At 35.9% G+C, this 22,067-nt stretch overlaps 1 protein-coding gene across 9 annotated transcripts in view; it reads left to right on the top strand.

Moving 5' to 3' along the window:
* KIAA0232 (KIAA0232 ortholog) overlaps positions 1-22,067 on the top strand; it is a 105,957-nt gene that overhangs the window by 42,702 nt on the left and 41,188 nt on the right. For 8 of the 9 annotated variants that reach the window (XM_056802400.1, XM_056802402.1, XM_007496767.3 and 5 more), the window contains one exon: positions 7,509-7,646. In XM_056802400.1, the coding sequence (XP_056658378.1) occupies positions 7,509-7,646 (138 nt within the window). Of the gene's footprint in view, positions 1-7,508; positions 7,647-8,612; positions 8,828-22,067 lie in introns of all 9 variants that reach the window. The other variant, XM_056802403.1, reaches the window with a different exon arrangement.

The following is a 22,067-nucleotide window of genomic DNA, read 5'->3' as shown; positions in this document are numbered from 1 at the left end:
ACTATATACAAATGAAGCACATACAGGAAAAAGTGAATATAATCTTAGAGGGAAGGAACTATAATTAAAGGGTAGAGGTCTAAGGAAAAGCTTCCAGGAGAAGGTGGGATTTTAACTAGGATGTGAAGGAAGCTAGGAGACAAAGATGAGAAAGAGAATTCCAACCTGTGAAAATGCTCAGAGTCAGTGCTTTATAGAAAGAAAGCAAGGAAACCAGTGAAACTGATTGCAGTTTTGGATGATGGGGAATGGATTATGAAGAGCTTTGAGTGACATTCAAAAGATTTTGATATTTGATTCTAGAGAGTAATAGGGAACCAGTGGAGCTTATTGAGTTGTGAAGGAGGGTGACATTGTCAAGCCTGTGTATTAGGAAATCATTTTGACAGCTCCGTGGAGTTTGGATTAGAGTAAAGAGAAACTTGAGGAAAATGTAGGATTGCTAAGAAGATTGGAGGGCTTGAAAGCTAGACAAAAGCGCTTGAGATTGATTAGGCTACTGAAGTACCTAAGGAAGAATAGCCCATCCAGTAGTGATATAAAAAGTGGACCTCATGTCTATCTTGTTGCGTAGGAGTCTAGTGATTATTGTTTTGAACTATCCTAACGTATAAAATCCAAATTTCTTAAAAATCACCTTACTGGTTTCCTTGAGGGAATTTTGCAGAAGCATTCATAACAAAACACAACTTCTGTTTCTGAGATAGGGTTTTGAGGAGCCTAGATAAACAAATTTGAAGCTCAGATTAGGATGCAAAATCTCTTGCTATTACATATCTATAATTAGTGTTTTATCCTCATGATGCCTCTAACTTAAAATCTAGTGTCAGGTAACCCCTTTTAAATACCAAGTGACTTGTTCTGTGAATCAGCCTCTCATTGACTGTCAGAAGTGCTAAGTCAGGAGACTTGGTCCTGTCAGAATCTTACTGTGACAAGAAAGAAAGTATTGAACCTGCCACCCAGTTTTGCCAGTGGAATAACACCTACCTCTAATTTGCACAGGGGTGGTTTTTAAGGGCAAATGTGACAATACCTGTGAAAATGCCTCAAGCTCTTGAGAAAAAAGAATGTATAAATAGCTGCAGTACTATTTTTCTGTGCTTAAATTGAGACAATCTAAAGGAGTCAAGAAGTTGAAATGTGTCTTTTGCTCTCTTTCAAAAACTTTTTATTAAGGTTTTCTTAACCTAAAACACATTCAAAGCATTCCATAAAGAATTCTTGAAGTAAACCCAGCAAGGGCTTTTTGGACTTTTCCTCAAATTCTTAGTAACAACCTTGAGTACATAAGAGTCTTGGATTTGCTCCTTTGGAAATACTCTTACTGATAATATTTAAATCTGTCCATTAGTGTAGAATGTTTCTGTTTACATGCCACTAATTATGTATGCAAAATATTGGGGAAAGTTTCAAAATTACTCTGGTAAACTAGCCCTGATTTTGGCAGTTTGCAAAAACAATCAATTTGTGTTATTCAAAAGAAACCAAGGTGCTTGTCCTTTAAAGGTATATATTACATAGTACCCTTTTAAGTTAGATCTTAATGCCAGACATGTATATCTGCACTTAGGTCAGACATCCAAAGATACTGCATGTATATATGTGTTCTTTTGTAAAGATCTGGATAAATCATTACCAAGTCAAAAATGTCTAACATGATGTTCATGTTCCACCCGTAGTCCTTCATCTCTGTATGGTTTTTTTGGTATCTCTTTGGAACCAAATTTATTTTTTTTTTAATTTTATAGCATTCCATTTTGATTATTTCATTGTTGTTCTCTTTACTTTACATAAGTTCATATAAGTCTTCCCAGGCTTCTATGTCTTCATTATATTCGTCATTTCCTACTATGTTCATTCCTCTGCCATACTTCATTTAGCTATTCACCAGTCAATCAGTAGGCATCTACTTTGTTGTCAGTACTTTTTGCTGCTCCAAAACGTGCTGCTGAATATATTGTGTTTGTGGAGCCTTTCTTTTTGTCATTGACCTTTTTTGAATATATGCCTAGCAACTATTGAGGGCTTCTAGTTTGCCTACTGAATTAAGATTAAATCTTGGTCCTGGCATTCAAAGCCTTTCACATTCTTGTTCCAGCCTCCCTCTCCAGCCTTTTGGGATACACTAGCCATCTTGGGCTAACCTCTATTCCTCTTTCTTGTCTTCTATCCTATCCCTGTATCTTTGATAACACTATTCCCTTTGACTTAAATGACCCATTTAATGATCCTTGCTTCATTTCTCTTCTCCCCACTTCCCCTTAAATAACTCCCTCAAGTTCCAACTCAGATGGTACTTCCTCCCTTAAACTTTCCCAGATATTTCCTACCAACTAGATAAAAATGATTTTCCCCCTCTTAGAACTTTGCCTAAATCTATTCTTTGTTATTTTTTCACCCTTGTATTATAGTTATTTGCAAATGTATTTTTCCTCTGTCAGAGTTCCAGCTCCTTCAGTTTATATTTTTCCCCAGAACTAAGCCTAGAATCTGCTTTCCTATTACTGAGGGTACCCAGGTTCACAGTCTTCCCATCATCTTTTAATGCCTCACTCTCCACATTCAATTACTCTAGTTCTCTTCCTCATCACCTTTCATCTGTACTATTGCAGTAGGTTCCTATTTAGTCCCCCTACCTCAAGTGTTTCAAGTGGCTGCAAAAGCGATGTGGGGCTGACTCTGTCATGCCACTAGTGACTTAGTGAAATCCCTTGCCTTTTAGTTAGCTCAAGGATCATTTTTAAAGTCCTTTGTTTGGCATTTGAAGCTCTTCATAATGGACAGAGAGAAAATAGGGAGCTCCCCATAAGCAAGGCTCTTCAGATGGAGATTATTTACCTGAAATGTGGTAGATAGTCTGGTAGGTAGGGATTAAACTAAATGACTAATGAAGTTTCTTCCCATTGCAACAAGAAAATTTTGACTTGTTTTAATCTGAATCAAACCCATTGTGATTGAGGATATAAACATTTTTCTATAAAAAGGGCATTTATTAGGGACTCATTAGGTACTCAGCACTATGCCAGCTCCTGGGAATGCAAAAACAAGTGATGGAACAAGAACATTCCTCTAAGGGGAGCAAAGCAATGACTAATCAGGATGTAAATTTTTGGATATTATTTTCTTTTGTTTTGTTTTTGGTGGAGATTATTTGAGAAATACTTTTAAAAAGAGTTTTCCCAGACCAAAAAAAAAGTTTACCTAAATACTAACTATACTGGCAAAAAGTTATTTTTTTCCCTTTTCACTCCAGCTCCCATTTTCCTATTTGAGGAGTCACTTTCTTTCTCTGAGCTTCAGTTAACTCATTTATAGGTGAGAGTAGATAAACTGTACAGATCCTTCCAGTTCCAAGATCTCAAGATTGCAAGAACAATTCATTTGAACTATAGCCTTAATAAATAGGTGCTGCTGGAAAAGTACTCACTAATATATCCTACAATTCACTTGAACATGGAAAAGGAATTAATAGTGTGAAATTTTTGGCCATAGTTCCACCTTGGTATTTCATTCATAATTCTACTTTTAGGTACCTAACTTTGGAAATGCACACTTTACTACCCTTTTTGAATTATAATCACCTGGCTATGTCTGGCCCTAAGAAATTTAAATGGCACTTATGAAGATCTAAGAAAAACTAAAGAAGGTTATAAGTAAGAAGAAATGTTGTGAAAGCAAATTGTTTCTTTCATAGGCTTTCTTTTTTTTTCTTCATTTTTATTTTTATTTATTTTTCTAAACATTATTTTATTTGGTCATTTCCAAACATTATTCATTGGAAACAAAGATAATTTTCTTTTCCTCCCCCCACCCCCTCCCACCACCTCTCCCATAGCTGACGCACAATTCCACTGGGTATCACAAGTGTCCTTGATTCGAATCCATTTCCATGTTGTTGGTATTTGCATTAGAGTGTTCATTTAGAGTCTCTCCTCAGTCATATCCCCTCAACCCGCTTTTCATCGGTGTTTTTACTCCCACAGTTTATCCTCTGCTTGTGGATAGTGTTTTTTCGATCCCTGCAGATTGTTCAGGGACATTGCGTTGACACTAATGGAGAAATCCATTACGTTCGATTGTACCACAGTGTATCAATCTCTGTGTGCAATGTTTTCTTGGTTCTGCTCCTTTCGCTCTGCATCACTTCCTGGAGGTTGTTCCAGTCTCCATGGAATTCCTCCACTTTATTATTCCTTTTAGCACAATAGTATTCCATCACCAACATATACCATAGTTTGTTCAGCCATTCCCCAATTGATGGGCATCCCCTCGTTTTCCAATTTTTGCCCACCACAAAGAATGCAACTATGAATATTCTTGTACAAGTCTTTTTCCTTATTATCTCTTTGGGGTACAAACCCAGCAGTGCTATGGCTGGATCAAAGGACAGACAGTCTTTTATCACCCTTTGGGCATAGTTCCCAATTGCCCTCCAGAATGGTTGGATCAATTCACAACTCCACCAGCAATGAATTAGTGTCCCTACTTTGCCGCATCCCCTCCAGCATTCATTACTTTCCATAGCTGTCATGTTAGCCAATCTGCTAGGTGTAAGGTGATACCTCAGAGTTGTTTTGATTTGCATCTCTCTGATAAGAGATGTAGAATACTTTTTCATGTGCTTATTAATAGTTTTGATTTCTTTGGCTGAAAACTGCCTGTTCATGTCCCTTGCCCATTTATCAATTGGAGAATGGCTTGATTTTTTATACAATTGATTTAGTTCTTTGTAAATTTGAGTAATTAAACCTTTGTCAGAGGTTTTTATGAAGATTGTTTCCCAATTTGTTGCTTCCCTTCTGATTTTAATTACACTGGTTTTGTTTGTACAAAAACTTTTTAATTTGATGTAGTCAAAATTATTTATTTTACATTTTGTGACTCTAAGTCTTGCTTGGTTTTAAAATCTTTCCTGTCCCAAAGGTCTGACATGTATACTATTCTGTGTTCACCTAATTTACTTACAGTTTCCTTCTTTATGTTCAAGTCATTCACCCATTCTGAATTTATCTTGGTGTAGAGTGTGAGGTATTGATCCAAACCTAATCTCTCCCACACTGCCTTCCAATTTTCCCAGCAGTTTTTTTTTTTTATCAAATAATGGATTTTTGTCCCCAAAGCTGGGGTCTTTGGGTTTGTCATAAACTGTCTTGCTGAGATCATTTACACCAAGTCTATTCTACTGATCCTATTTTCTGTCTCTTAGCCAGTACCAAATTGTTTTGATAACCACTACTTTATAGTATAGTTTGAGATCTGGGACTGCAAGTCCTCCTTCCTTGCATTTTTTTTTCCATTATTTCCTTGGGTATTCTTGATCTTTTGTTCTTCCAAATGAACTGGCTTTCTTCTTTTTAAAGAATATTCTTGCAAGTCACAAAGTCATCAGGGTTGCAAATTTTTTAAAAGAAAAATTCAGAGACAATCTTCCTTGCAGAAGAAAAAAAATGAAATAGATTTTAATTGCTTTCAAAATTACTGAATAAGTTTTTAATAATCATAATTTGAGACATCCTAGCTAAATTATATGCATCTAAATAAGAGTTTAAAGGAAATTGACAAACAGGGAGACCCATATGAGGCAAAATAAAAGTTCACCTTTTACTTTCTACTAGGTTTTGGATTTCACGAGAATTTGAGCTTTTAGGGAAAACTTATGTTTGGTAGAGAATTTCTTTAGCTCTGTGATATAATGGAGTGTAGGACAGATATGCCTAAAATTATGGTTTATTATAGTCCTGAAAAAACTATTTAAATTTATAAAATTTACCTACATTTTACCTGCCTATAATTCAAATCTCAGTTATACTACATAGAGTGTGACTTTTTTAGAGCATATAGAAATAGCTGAGTAGACTTCAGAGAAATTGCAAAAGGGAAATTTGAAACTTGGGTACCAGTCCCACTGCTTTCATATGGAACATTAACCTTCCATATGGTTTCCCTTTTCTCATATTAGTTTCTCATTAACGAATCATCTATGTTTCCTGTAACTGTAAATAGCAAATAACAGGCTTCAAATATGTTTTCAAGGACCATCAAGGGAAGCAGAAATGTACCATTGGTACCTAGTCACTTAACCTCTAGTCAGAAAACAGAAATAATATCCAACCCAGAAAACTAATGATTTTTCAGATATCAATTAGATACTATCTACTAAACTTTCCTCACCAAAGAGAATTGATAAAAGAATACTAATTGAGATTTAACATTTACCTCTTCCATAGTAACCTAAAGATTTGTTTACTTCTTTGTCATAAAACCAATGTTTATAATTCTGATTTGACAAGTATAATAAGGTGAATTAAGTCACTGTGTTTTCATTCCCTTTAGTCACAGTCCAAGTGGCTTTTTTTAATCTTTTTCTGTCATCCAGATTATCCCCTTCATGCTGATTTTGTTCTCAATTTATTTTCCTTCTTATTTATTTCTAATGAAATTTTCCTTTATTGTCTGCTTCTGTTCTCTTCTTGCTATTCTCAACCATTTACTCTTCTCTTTCCTCATTCTTAATTCAGTTCTAATAGTTTTAATAAAGCAAAAGTATAAAAATCAAAATTAAACAACCAAGTAGTTTTTAAAACTTAGAGACGAACCTCATAGTCTCAGTTTTTTCATCTAGAAAATAAGTGGAGTGGATTCAGTAATTTTAAAGTCCCTTCTAGTTCTGTATTTATGATCCCAGGAAAATAGTATTTGTTTTTAAAATGTCATACATGTATATATTTACATAGTTAATCCATATACTCTTTCATATATATCTGTCTTTAGCTTTTGCTTTTTAAGCTGAAAGTTGCTTGAGGACAAGATCATTATCTAATTATATATTATACTATATTAGGAACCTTATCAAAGATTAGGAAAGATGTTGGAAAACAGAGAGAGACTTTGATTTGTAATTTATACTGAAAAAAATGACTTACCTAAAAGTAGTATAGTGGAAAGAGCCCCAAGTTTGGAGTAGGATCTAGGTATGACTCTCTGCCCTCCATTATATGTCACCCATACCAAAGCCATCACTTTCTCTGAGTTTCAAAGTTATAAAGTATAAATGGGATTAATAATATTTCTATTTTCTACTATATAAGATTGTTGAGATGATCAAATAAGAGAACATATTTGTAACATGTATTTTTGAAATAATATATTTGCAAATGTGAATGCTTGTAAATAATTTTTAAATAACAGAAATGAATATAATAGAAGTAGATTTATTATGCAGGTAAAAATATTGCAAGTTCTCAGGTTAAATATGAACCTGATTTTTGGCACCTGTCAAATGCCTAAGGTTTTTCAAGCATTTGTTTTATTTTTAAAGTAGAGACAAATAGTAGTGAACTGTTCCGTAGTACTATGATTCCCATTTTCTGGGGGACCTTTTTGTTTAATTATGATTAGTCATATAAATATTTTTGAAATATGAATGTGTTATTTAAATATAAGAAAAGGAAACACTATATCCTTTTCTAACCTTGGTCCTGTAACCTTATTGCATTTTATTTTAGGAGAATGACATCTTCCTGGGCTGGGAAAAAGGAGCTTACAAGAAATGGGGAAAGAGTAAGAAAAAGTGCTCAGATCTAACTCTAGAAGAAATGAAAAAGCAGGCTGCTGTCCAGTGTCTTCGCTCTGCTTCAGATGAAGTAAGTCTAGAATTTAGATTGAACACTTTTTAACATCGTGTTTACTCATGTTTCATAATCACATTTTAATCAGATATTATAAGATTATTTTATTTTAACAAGTAGTCAGAGCTTCTTACATTTTATTTCAAAAGGTATTTCTAGGGCTGTTCAGCACTACAGAACAATGATTTGATTTTTAGAAACCTAATTTGTTAAGTATACATTTATATAAGATATGAAGTCAAATGAGTTTACAGCTATTTTTTTAAGTATATGGCTGGGCAACAGCAATTCATGTTCACTGAGATTTTTAGTTGATCGTTAAGTTCAATATAAATCAAGAGGACAAACCCAAAAAAGCTTATTTCATGGTGCCTTAAAATATACAGTGCGTATAGAATTATGGAGGTAATAGTTTTATTATACACTGAGCTGATCAGCTCACATCTGGAATATTGTATTCATATTATCTCATTTAATTCTCACAACAGCCCTGGGAGATAAGGTACTATTATTGTTCCTGTTTTACCATTGGGGAACCTGCAGCACATGACTTTCCCATAGCAGAATACCTAGTAATGTAAAGATTAAATTTTGGGGGAAGCTGAAGCAGGTAGAAAATTAGTTTCTCTCTGCAAGGAGTATTATATTTTTATGAGGTTTATTGAAGATTAAAATATAAAGAAAACACAAGTAAGAAAAGCACATGTCTAGGCCAGAGAGAGAGGCCTAGACACAACCACTCACATCTTGCCTGCTAGGTGGAGAGCCGTGTGTGCTCCGAAACGGAAGTAAAAAGAGGGCAGAGCCTATTCAAAACCAGTTTTAAATACCCCATCTCACTCTCGGCCCAGGTGAGAATTCAGTGAGATTAGAGGGCATTCTGGGGAAGTGGAGCAAGGGCTTCTGGGGATTGAAATCCTGGATTCGAGTCTATTTTTGCAGTAAGTGTCTGATTTTGAACTCTGGTCTTACCTACTCTAGGTCCAACACTGCCTCCTGCACTGCCTACCTGCCTGTATCTATTGAAAGTACTGTATGTGTTTAGCATGGATAAGAAACCTAGTGACATGATTCAAACATTTAAAGATCTATTATGTGGAAGAACAATTCAACTTATTCTGCAGGGATCCAGAAGAGCAAAATTATGAGCAATGAATGAAAATTATAGGAAGGGCAGATTCCTTAACATAATAAGGGTAGGTCTAACAATTGGAGCTTACCCTCTTCAGCTGTCATTTTTCCAGGAGACCTGAATTACCTATCAAGACCCCAAGCTATTTACAAAGAACCTTGAACTGGAACATGGGCAAGACCTATAGAAAAGTTTCCTAAGATGTGAATTTTGCAAATGCCTTATGTTCTTTTCCAACTACCTAGCCTTTGATAAAAATGAGAAGTGAATGACAGAGAATTGTTTCAGTGGCACCTAAGATAACCTGCATCTAATGCATTTTTCCCAAAAATCATTTTTGAGGTTATTAACTCCATTCTAGCCTTAAGCAGGGTAATTTATTTAATTATAGTTGGGGGGAGGGGGTGAAGAAGGGTAGAATACTGACATTTAGGCTAGATAATTACACAGAATGAGGTGGTGTGAATGGGTTGCAGGGCCATGGGTAGAATCACAAATCTTTGGAAGTTTTGGATTACCAAAGTAATTAATATCCTAAAGCTATAAAGCTCTTATTTTACTGTTTTTCTCTCAGGAACATTACCAGTGACCTTGTTTCCCACATCTGAAACCTTGGTGTTCGTATATTACTATTCATGTTCATTTGTACACTTAGTTACTCCGCCCTTTCAAACTTTCCTACACATCCTTAAAAAGCAATACAGACATTATTACTAATCACTTGTATTAATGCACTGGGTTTGTAATCACGTTTCCTTATCCTTCTTTCCTACCACCCTAGATTATTCTTTCATTATGTACATATCTGGTCATGTCATTCACCTGCCCCAAAACCTTAAGACTACTCTTTTGTCTGCCAAATGAAGGCCAGATTTTTTAGCCTGTCATTCTGAATCCTCTACCCTACATTTTTTAGTGTTATTCATAATAATAATCCCTTCAACTGAACAGACTTGGCCAAACGAGATTACTTTCCTACCAAACCCATCTGTTTTCTTAGGGGCCTCATTTTTGTAAATGTACCACCAAACTTCTTGACCCTTTGGATTTCTCTTCAACTCCTTTTTTCCTTCACCCTACATAGTCAATCAATTGCCATATCTTGAAGTTTATAATAACACATTTCTCTCTATTTCACATGACCATCCCTCTGTTCAGATACTCATTAACTCATGCTTGTACTGTTGCATTAGCTTGCTAATAAATCATCTTGTCTCAAGCCTCTTCTTTTTCTATTCTATCCTCCACACAAATGCTAAGGTGATGTTTCTAAAATAAAGTTTGACCATATTACTTTCCCTCCTCAATAAGCTCCAGAGATTCCATTTTACCTCTAGGATCCCATATAAACTTCTCCATTTCATATTAGCAACCTTGCTCCAGCCTAATTTGATTTATATTGCTCCCTTTCATGAACTTTTTAAGTTCCAACCCAGTTGGTCTCCTTGCTGTCCATATAACATTCCATCTCCCATCTCAGTGCCTTTGCATAAGTTATCTTTCTACCTCTTAAAATCCCTAGCTTCCTTCAAGACCTGACTCACTTGTCTCCTCCAATATTAAATGTTTCCCTGACCTCAGCAACAAGTGCCTGCCCCCCAAAGATTACTGTCTTTTGTATTATTTAAGTACACATGTATGTATTCTCTCCCTATAGAATGGAAGTGCTTTTATATCCTCAGTATTTAGTACCTAATTTGTATTTAGTAAATGCTTCTGTGAAAAATACCCTGAACATGTCCCATGCCTTGCTCACTCTGTTTTCTATAGCTAGAATGCCTTCTTTGTTTCTCATAATCCTATTACCTTAAATTCTGTCTTTTCCTTGAGGCCCTTGTTGATAATGATCAAACAAGATAGTATAGGTAAAGTGTTTTTCAAAACTTTTTCAAAAGATAAAGATAAATTTTAATATTTATCAGTATTATGACCTCATTTTGTACCTATCAAATATGTAGCATTAGTTATCTGTACTATTTACATGTGTTATATTCCTCTACTAGAGTGTAAGCTCCTTGAGGATAAAGATATGTGCTGTTTCATCTAAAAATTGACCTCCCTAGCTCATGGAACAGTGCTCTCTTCATACTAGGGGAGGGGAAGGAGAACTAGAAAAGGCCCTCAGAAGGTAGAACTTGAACTGAGATTTAAAGGAAGCTGGGTAAAGTAGGACCCAGAGGTAAGTAGGAAGAGCATTCTAAGCATGGAGGACATTGAGTAAAAAGACTGAGACAGAAATAGTGTCCTATATGAGGAGCAGCAAGTAGATCAGTGTAGCTAGATCACAGAATATATAGAAAATAGTTAAGGTGGGAGGTATATAAAAAAAAAAAGGTATAAAGGTATGAGTTGTAAAGGACTTTAAATGCCAAAGAGATGATTTTATATTTGGTTCTAGAGTACCAGAAAGCCACCTCAGTTTATTGAGTAAGGGGGTGACATGGTTACACTTAGACTTTAAGAAAATCATTTTGGCAACTGAATGTAGGAAGGATAGAAATGAGAGGCTTTTGAGATGCGAGAGGGCATGAGTCTCTGAATTAGAGAAGCAGTAATGTGAGGAAGAGGGGAGTATATGCATATATATTACATATATATGGGAAGGTATTTTTGGCACTAGATTAGATATGTGGAGTGAGTGGGATTGTTAGTTGTAATGAAATCTTTTTTTAGAACTAGATAATCAAACTGGAAGGCCACTGAGGTCCCTTACTACTTGGAAATTTTATGATTTTGTGAAAAAACATTTGCTTTAGTATAGCTTTAAAGGCTCTTCTCCAACTTGGTATTTCCCATGTATATGTGAAGATTCATATGAGAGTCCTTGTTAGATACAACAGAAATAATTTTGTTCAGTTATGTTTTGATATCACTGTTAAGCAGGGCATAAGACAAATATATGCTCACCTGAGATATTAGCCATTATCATAGAGGATGTTCCCCTGCAGAGCCCAAACTGAATAGATAATGACCACATCTAGTTGTTCCTGATTTTTTTTTTAATTTTAAACATTATTTTATTTGGTCATTTCCATACATTATTCACTGGAAACAAAGATCATTTTCTTTTCCTCCCCTCCCCCCCTCCCACCACCTTTCCCTCTCCCATAGCCGACGCATGATTCCACTGGTTATCACATGTGTTCTTGACTCGAACCCATTTCCCTGTTGTTGGAATTTGCATTATAGTGTTCATTTAGAGTCTCTCCTCAGTCATATCCCCTCCAACTGTTCCTGTTTTTATAAGAGATTATGTTATTTGTATCAAGCCCCATAATTCTACTAAGCCTCCCAAAAGAACTCTTCAGCATTTTAGATTTTTTTCAAAGTACATAATAAGATCTCATTTAATTTATAACTGTTCAAGTATTTAGCCTAACAATCCCCACAAGAAAAACCAAGTATATTTAAAGTATTTATTGTCTGACTATGATATTGCAGTCATAGATAGTTCCTTGAGCTGATCCGTTAGTAGCATATATCTTGAACAGACACTGTAGATCAATGAGTTGAGCCCATAATTGAATAAGAGATTAGCATTCATTAAAAAAAATGTGTGGCTTATTTAACAGTCCCAAACTGCTACCTGAAACACCTCTCCCTTTAAAAAATAACCAATTGAGCAATGTTTGGTGGGTGTGAATAAACTGTAGCAAGGTTACCCAAAATGCCTTCCTCATAAGAAATGTCATAAAAGCTATCCTTCAGGATGTCAGAATCAGAAATTAGCAGTAGAAAGTGGGGCAGAAGGATATTAAATGATTTACAGTATGAGTTCCGCACTGATACCCACAAAATATTAAAGACTCTGAAGGAAGGTCTCTAGCATGTTGGACAGACTTCTTATAAAGAATTTAATAGAGGACATGTTCAAGTTCTCATTCATTGTATAGAATGAGAAGTCATGAATGTTTTGTTATATGTTATACATATGCAATGATGAAATTAAGAATCTCAGATTATAATGGAGTACAATTGAGAAGTAAAAATGTTTTAAAATAGATTATAGGAAATTTTGTGCTGTATTAATATTTTTATCTATGCATATAAGAAATCCAACTACTTGGTCCAAGTGGCTCTAATTACTTGTGACAATGACCTCAATTTCCAAGTATATATTGTCTAGGAGAATATAGCTTCTGAAAACTCAAACCTGCAAGATGATAGAGGTGTCACGTAAGATTGAACATTCAACCAAGTTTTACATTCTGGTTGATTATACACCTTGTTCCTCCCCTGCATGGGAATCTCTAGTTATCCCTTATTGCCTCTAGCATAAAATTCAAACTCCTCACCTTGTCTTTTAAAGTCTTCAGAAGTCTGATAACCTTATTTCACACTACTCTCCTTCACACATCCTGTGTTTTAAGCCAAAATGATCTACTTGTTCTTTCCCTCGGAACCTGGCATTTTGACTCTCATGGCTCACCAGTGGTCCCTTTCTCCTAGTATCCTTGTGAAGCAAAGTGATATCCTAGTGGAAGCTTTTTCTTATTTCTCTAGTTATGTTTTCTTTTTTCTATATTTTCTTGTATTCCTGCGTAAGTCCTGTTTTCTCTTCCTCTATCGCTCCCCATCACAAATGCAAAAAAAAAAAGGTGCTTGAGAGCAAGGACCATAGCATAGTCTAGCAATTCTTTGACTTTCATAAATTGGATTTGGCTTTTTAAAAAACCTTGGTGATCATAGTTACCAGTTTAAATGACTACCACCACTTTTTAATATAAAATAAAATGCAGCTGAAATATGCTAATGATAATCTATTACACCCTTGAGGATTCATTCCTTACTAGATGTAGCAGAAGATAGAAACTTCTACTTGACATTGTCTCTTTTAGTGTAATTCAGTAATATAATCAAGTGGCATATGTATATTTTTTATGTTAATTGACCTTTGGCACTCAGATTTAACATTTGAAGAAAGCATTATTACTTAGTGAGCCAGTGCCAATTTTCTTATTCTGCATAGCCTAGACCCTAGCTATAGTTTCTCTTTGGCAGTAGCTGTTGCTTTCAAAGAACCAAGATTTGAAAGTATGTCCTTATATATGCATCTCATCAGTATTTTCCAGGTAAGTGAATTTTGTTTGACATCTAGGGATTTTCTCCTCTCTCAGCCAATCCTCACTTCACTTGTGGTGACTAAGAAACTTATAGAACTTGTAGAACAACATAATCTTTTGGACACAGTTGTTCTAATTCATACCAATAATATGATAAAGATGGGGGTGGGAGAGAATGTTTTTTGAAATTGAAGACTATACTTTTACTTGGAAAATTCTTTCTTCATTTTCCCATTTCCTCATACTTGGTCTAGGCAGAAGTTGTTATGGATAGAGGGACAGAAACAATAATCTTATAAAGGTTTAAAGGTAAAGAAGTCAGGACAGCTAGGTAGTTCAGTGGATTGAGAGCCAGGCCTTGAGATCGGAGGCCCTGGTTTCAAATCTGGCCTCAGATACTTCCTACCTATCTGACCCTGGGCAAGCTGCTTGATCCCCTTTGCTTAGCCAATACCACTCTTCTGCCTTGGAACTAATACTTAGTATTGATTCCAAGATGGAAGGTAAGGGTTTAAAAAAAAAAAGTGCTTAGCACTGTGCCTGGCACATAGTTGGTGTTTAAAAGTCACAAAGTTCCTTTCCTTACTTACCTCCTTATACTCCTGACCAGTTTACTCTTTTCTTTTTAATTTGAACCCAGGATGTTCCATCTAGGCCTGGATCTCAGTCTACTGAGCCACCTAGCTGCCCCCAATTAGTTTAATATTTAGACACATGAGATGAAAACAAAGATTATGCTTTATTGCATCCATATAAAAATTGATTTTTTCATGTGTTATGATTTACATAAATGTATATCAGTAAATGTGATGTTACATTTTTCTTAGTACATTTCTCTTAATAAAATAAATTTCTCCTTGTTCAATGTGAAAACTACAGATAAAAATTCCAATTTACTAGCTGTGACAAGAAGCATTATGTGGTGGTAGTGAGTAAGGAACCTGGCTTTCATGCTAGGCAAGTTCTGCCTCTAAGACACATTGGGTAAGGAACTCTCAGCAAGTCCCTTTCAGTGCTCTGGACAGTTCTCTAAGACTATAAATCAAAGAAAAGGTAACAGTTTACTGTGGAAGAAAAAATTTCATCACTTAGGAATTTCCTAGTTCAGTGAAATCACAAGTCAAGTTATGTTTCTTGATGAGAGAATTAACTAATACATAGAAATCATTCTGTATTTTGTGGAAGAAATTATTCCTTTCAGTTTAATTTGATAGTAGTCCATTTATTTTGTAGTATCTATAAATGTAACAGTTAAGTGTATACTTGAAAAGAATAGCAGTTTGTAGTTTAATTAGCTTACGTGGCTAAGCATTTGATTCACAAAGAACAGCTGTCTGATCCCTTCAGTTAGTAACAGACCATATTCCAAGAAAGGCAATCTGGTATATATACTGCAGTTGAAGTGCCTTCCTTGGTTATTGTTGTAAACCTTAAAATTTCTTAGACTTATAAATGTTGGAAATTTCACCATTGGGAAATTTCATACTTGAAAAATTTCCTATTGAGAGTAGGAACTCTATTGGAATGTGAACCCCATTGGCATGGGAGGTTCCTCCTCCTCCCTTCTTAAGATTACTTTAGGACAGAAACCTTTTGCTGAACAATGGAAAGGGCTTTGACCTATGCTTAAGCATAGAACAGGAATTTCTTTGAGTCATGATTGATTTTAGAATTGATACAATGGAGATACTTGGAATGACAGAACCAGGTCTTGGAAATTGCAATCTCCACCCTACTCAGTCCTAACAGGATTTAGGAAGGGCTGCAGCATAGATCAAAATTTAATTATTCAAATCTCTACCCTACTCAGGGTAACAGGATTTAGGAAGGGCTGTAGCAAAAGATCAAGATTTAATTATTTGAGAATATGACCTTCAACATACATGTGCAAAGCCACAGACCTCTGGGCAGTCCTGGGTTAAGCTAGAGCCACCATTGGCACAGGGAAAATGATGGACAGTGATTGGTAGATGTGAGAACTGAGGGGAGGGAACTTGGATGGTTTCCTTAAAAATAGAGGGGTCTGAGGACTGGGGGGTTGGTTGGAGAGTTTTTTGGCTCTGAGAGGTTGTGCTGCTCTGAAGGAAGCTGGAGGTGGAGGCCGCTGAGACTGTTTCTCCATTTTGGTCACGTGAGTAATAGGGACTGATCTCCTTTCTTTGCCTCAGCTATCTAAGGGCTTGGGCCTTTTGGCCCAGCCTAAACAGAAGGGGTATTTAAGCCCTATTCCCTTCTCTCCCCTTTCTCTCTCTCTCTCTCTATCTCTAATTCCTTTCTTCCTCCTGTTTGTAATTAAACTCTATAAAAGGTTGACGGCTGACTTGAGTTTTCATTTAGGAATTACATAGCTGAATTCCTTGGTGACCTTAAATTAATATATATCAGTCTTTTAAGTGATTTCCTTGTCACATTGTCCAGTATACTATCACAAAAATTTTTTTTAGCTGAATATGCACTAAATTACATTTATTAAATAATAGAATGAAACATCAATAAAAATTGAAAATAATCTTTCCTGAGAAAATAATGTATATATTTAAATTCCTATATACATAAAACCCTAACATTAGTGAAAGCCTGAATTATAACATTTTCAAATATATTTTTACATATTTAACAAATTATTCTGTTAAAGAAAATTAGATAACAGTGAAAGATTATAATTGACAGTAGACATTTTTAAGTCCTTTTTTTACATGAGGAAAATTATCTTACTTGTAGAGTACTTTTAACTTAGAGAATCTTAGAACTAGAAGGGACCTGAGGAATCTAGTTCAAAACTTTCTTTCATCTTACAGATGAGGAAACCAAAGCAAGAAAGTTACACAAGGCCAAGTAGCAAGTTAGTGATTAGAAACAGGATTTTGTTCTGTGATTTCACATACTTTTTCATTTCGCTGGATTCTTACATCAACCCTCTGAGATAAGCAAGCCAGATAAGTATACTTTCCATTTATCATATGGATCCTTTGAAATAATTTCATCCTTATCTTGCTTACCTCCTTCCCTCCCAAGACCCACTTTATCCTGTTCTTTTCCTCTTTTTGCATCTTTCTTTCCTATAGTCGGTCAACAGAAATAATTTATTAAGCATGTATACAGTATTAAGAACTGTATTAGGGGATGAAGATAGAAAGACAAAAAATCAAGTAGCCCGTGTTCACAAGGAGCTTACATAGAGAGAGTATGGAGCTGAAGCAAGGGGTTGTTCTTCACTGTATACAACATTCCATCTCTTACTTCATGTGCCTCTGGTATGTACAATCCCTTAGGCCTTAGGTCTCCACACTCTATAGAATCCTGGCTTATTTCAAGACATAGCTCACATGCTGCCTTCTATAGGAGGCCTATTCTGAATCCCTAAAATACCTCCTGGAGATTGCATTGTATTAATTTAATGTGTGGATGTATGTTAGTCAACAAGTATTTGTTAACACCTACTATGTGCTGTGAACTAGGGGTACAATATAAAGAATTGTATCCCTGTGGAAAGGAACTTATAAAATGACAGCTCCTACTTTAAGGAATTTACTACATTTTAAATGGAGATACAATATGTATGAGAGTTGACCTGAAAGTGGAAAGACCTTGAAGTGGTAAAGATATTTCAGTGGAACAAATGGCAAGTCTGAGGTCCCTAGAATACAAGAGAAAATCTAATGGTAGTACTGTGATAGTGAAATCACTTTTAAAGACTGATATATATTAATTTAAGATCGCCAAGGAATTCACTTATGAAATTCCTAAATGAAATGCTCAAGTCAGAATGGAGTTTTATGGCAGTTTAATTACAACGGGAGTAAGAAAGAAGAGAGAGAGAAGGAAAGAAGGGGATAAGGAAAGAGGTTAACTCAACTTTCTGGCAGAGCCAGAGGGAGTTAAGACTTAGAAGGCCAAGGCAGAGAAGGGAACCAGTCCTTTGACTCACGTGACCGATCTGAAGGAAAGCTGCCTGTGGGTCTCCTCCCTGCTTGAGCTCCTAGCACAAACTGGGGCCTAGCCCTGTCCACAAGAAGTCAGCGAACTCCAGAGGCTGTTCTCTACCTCACTTCCTGCGCCTCACACGTGCCAATGGTGGCTCAAGCTTGGCTTAGGACAGCCCAGGTGGGCAGTTAGTTATTTCTGATTTGTCATTGACTAGCACATGCTAGTGTAGTGTAGTGTGGGTGTGCACAATTTTGGGTGCTAGACCAAACAAGATGGAGGAGATTTAAAAATCACAGTACCCAGGGTCTATTAGTCATAACTGCAGGGAATACTGCAAGGAGGTCAAAGAAAGAAAGATACAAAAATATTTATAGGAATACTTCTATACTGGAAAAAACCCTAAAAACAAATTGAGTGCCTTTTAAATGATAAGTGATTAAACAAATTATGGCATATGAATGTAATGGAATGTTATTGTGCAATAAGAAATGAGAAATTTGAAGATTTCAGAAAACCTTGGAGAAACTTGTATGATTGAAGCAGCCTCTAGTCTCTCATCTACAAGTACCTATTAAACACCTTGAACTGAATGTTTTATAAGGAGCTTAAACTAACAATGTTCAAAATTGAGCTCATCTTTCTACCAAATTCCTTCATCATTTCACCATTCCTGTGGAGGGTATAAACATCATTCTCTCAGTCACTTAGTTCCCAAATTAGATGTCATCCTAGCATAGACTCCCTCTTATCCCCTACATCCATTCTGTTGCTAAGTCCTACTGATTACTCCTTCATGATTTCCCTTTTAAATGTCCCCTTCTCTCTTCTGGCAGCCCCTGTCACCTTACAACCTTACACTTGGATCTCCAGTAGCCTGTTGATGGTTCTATTGGCCTCTTCACCTCCCCCTTGCCATTCAGGAAACTCCAGCAGCATTTTATATGGAGGATTGACTATGAAACCTTCTGTGTGCTTTTTGAAACCCTTCATGATTTAGTCTTTTCTGCCTTTTCAGCTTTCTCCTTCTTTACTCACCTCTGGGTATTCTGTGATTCAAGGATGCTGGTCTCCTTGCTGTTCTTTGCATAAGATATACATGCCTTCCAGCTCTGAACATTTCCCTAACTTTCCACCATGACTGGAATGCTCCACTACTGGCTTCTGTAGCTTCCTTCAGATTTCAGTTAACCTCACCTTTTGCAAGAAGCTTTCCCTGATTCCCCTTAAATGGCAGTGCCTACTTCCAAATTATCTTCCTTGTATCTTGTATGTACATAGCTGTTTGCATGTAGTATTCTCCATTAGAACATGAGCTCATTAAAGTCATTAACTGGTCATGACTTTCTTTGCATCCTTGGTCCAGAGCATGGTGGCTGGCATGGAGTAAGCTCTGAATTAGTTCCTATTAATTGACTGTCAATGAACTAGGGAGGGAGCCTGAAAAGGCTCTCTCAGGACAAAAGGAAAAGGGAGGAGAGAGTATTCCTTGGGGGATGGGTGTATATATCAAATGCTACAAGAAAAAAATGGATTTGATAGTGTGTTTGAGTGGATAGTAAGGAAGCAAAAATGAACCTTTTATAGACTTAGGATTGAAAAGGAGTAGGATAACAGCTTTACGACTGACATCAGTGATCTTGGGCAATGCTTTTAACCCTAGGTGCCTAGCCCTTCCTGCTCTTCTGCCTTGGAACTGATATTTAGTATATTTAGTATTTAAGTAAGTGTTATAGGGGAAAAAATAAAGTAACACATCAGGGATTTCTTTATGGTATCTTAGTCTTTCCTTTTCCTAAGCTTATTTGGAAGAGGGAAAAGCCAGTAGAAATGGAAACAAGAATGATAGAGGAGCAAATGACAGTTGATCAAGGGATCCATTAGAGACATGGAAATGAAAATAAGTACACAAGTGAAATAGTTATTCTTGGCAAGGTGAGGTCCACAAAACCATATAATTTTAGAGCTGGAAGAGACCTTAGTAGCCATTTAGTCCAATCTATACCACAGAAGAAGCTATTACAGCATACCCTTTAAGTGAACCTTGTGTCTTACAACCTCTAGCCTTCATGTGAAGATCTCCAATGAGAGGAGCTTATTGCTTCCCAAAACATTACACTTTAGGATAACTTTAAATTTTAGGACATTTTAGTTATCTCTCCCAACTTTGTGTCATTTGAAATTTGATGATGAGTATCCATCCAAATCATTTTTTTTATTGTATTTAGTCAATTTAGAATATTTTTCCTTGGTTACAAGTCATGTTCTTTCCCTCCCCCTCCCCCCAAAATTGCACCAAAGCACAACTCCACTGGGTTTTACATGTGTCCTTGATCAAAACCTATTTCCATATTGTTATGCTTGCACTACTGTGATCATTTAGAGTCTACATCCCCACAAACCCATGTGATCAAGCAGTTGTTTTTCTTCTGTGTTTCTGTTCCCACAGTTTTTCCTCTGAATATGGATAGCGTTCTTTCTCATAAATCCTTAAGAATTGTCCTGGATCATTGCATTGCTACTACTAGAGAAGTCCATTACATTTGATTGCACCACAGTGTATCAGTCTCTGTGTACAGTGTTCTCCTGGTTCTGTCCCTTTCACTCTGCATCGGTTCATTCAAATCGTTTTTAACAAATTTTGTTAAGCGTCATGAGATCAGTCATAGTTAACCAGGGTATTCCATTTGGACTAAGTTGATATCAAACAGTGATTAATGTTTGGAGTAATTCATTCAACCAATTCCAAATCCACCTAATGATATTGTCTTCAGTCTCATATCTCTTCATCTTTTCACAAGAATAGCATAAGACTTTTTATCACACAGTTTGCTAAAGTACAAATCCATATTATAAAAAAATAAAATAAGATTAGTCTGACGTAATCTATTCTTAATGAAGCCTATAAGTTTTATCATTTCCCATTCTTGATATTATCTTTCAAATAACTCATTCTAATATGCCCAAAGGGCGCTAAAAGACTGTCTGCCCTTTGATCCAGCCATAGCACTGCTGAGTTTATACGCCTAAGAGATAATAAGGAAAAAGACATGTACAAGAATATGCATAGCTACTCTCTTTGTGATGGCAAAAAATTGTAAAATGAGGGGATGCTCTTCAATTGAGGAATGGCTGAACAAATTGTGGTATATGTTGGTGATGGAATACTATTGTGCTCAAAGGAATAATAAAGTGGAGGAATTCCATGGAATTGGAATGACCTCCAGGAATTGATGCAGAGTGAAAGGAGCATAACATTGTACACAGAGACTGATACACTGTGGTACAATCGAATGTAATGGACTTCTCCATTAATGGCAATGCAGTGATCCTGATCAACTCTGAGGGATCTACGAGAAAGAACATTATCCACATTCAGAGGAAAAACTGTGGGAGTAGAAACACCAAAGAAAAACAACTGCTTGATTACATGGGTCGAGGGGGATATGATTGAGGATATAGACTCTAAATGATCATCCTAGTGCAGATATCAACAACATGGAAATAGATTCTGATCAAGGACACATGTAAAACCCAGTGGAATTGCACATCAGCTATGGGAGGGGGGGGGAGGAAAGGAGGGAAAGAATATGATTCTTGTAAACAAGAAATAAAGTTCTAAATTGACTAAATAAAATTTTCAAAAAATCAATCAATAAATAAATAACTTGTTCTAGAATTTTGCCAGGATTAGTCCAGCTCACTGTTTGCAGATTCTTCTTTTCCCCCTTTTTTGAAAATCATAATAAGGTTTATCCTTCTTAATCTTGCTTTCTGCTATTTTTCAGATATCAGCAGTGATAGTGGCTTAGATTGTATCAAGAAAAGATAGGAAGGTCCATAACACAACCCATAGGTTAGGGAATGACATGGATAAAAATCAAGCAAAGAAGACTAAGAAGGAAGAGTCAGATAGGAAGAAAACTAATAGAAAGCAGTCCCAAAATATGTTGAACATAGATTAATCACTTTGCTCTGGCAAAAATATAAATATTGCACACAATACAAACCACTGTAAAATTTTCATTATTTCTGTACTGATTGAGATCCTTGTTTTTCAAATTGCTTGTAGATGTTTAAAACTCATCCTCTAATCACTTTTATTACCTCTTAATTTGATAGCTATACCTGTTTTTTCCCTTACCTAATTAACCTCTTGTTTTAGTTACCAAGTTACTTTGCTTACCTTGCCTTACCTTTTCCTATTCATTCTTTTCTTTGAGTCCTCTTCAGGTCTTTTCAGTCTTTTACCTTCTTCAGATTGAACTCTTTTTCTTGACAAGTTGTTCCTTAACTTCTCAGTTCTCCCACATTTTT

Source organism: Monodelphis domestica, chromosome 6 (assembly GCF_027887165.1).
Source record: "Monodelphis domestica isolate mMonDom1 chromosome 6, mMonDom1.pri, whole genome shotgun sequence".
Classification (NCBI taxonomy): Eukaryota; Metazoa; Chordata; class Mammalia; order Didelphimorphia; family Didelphidae; genus Monodelphis; species Monodelphis domestica.
This window is presented reverse-complemented; position numbering and strand designations above follow the sequence as displayed.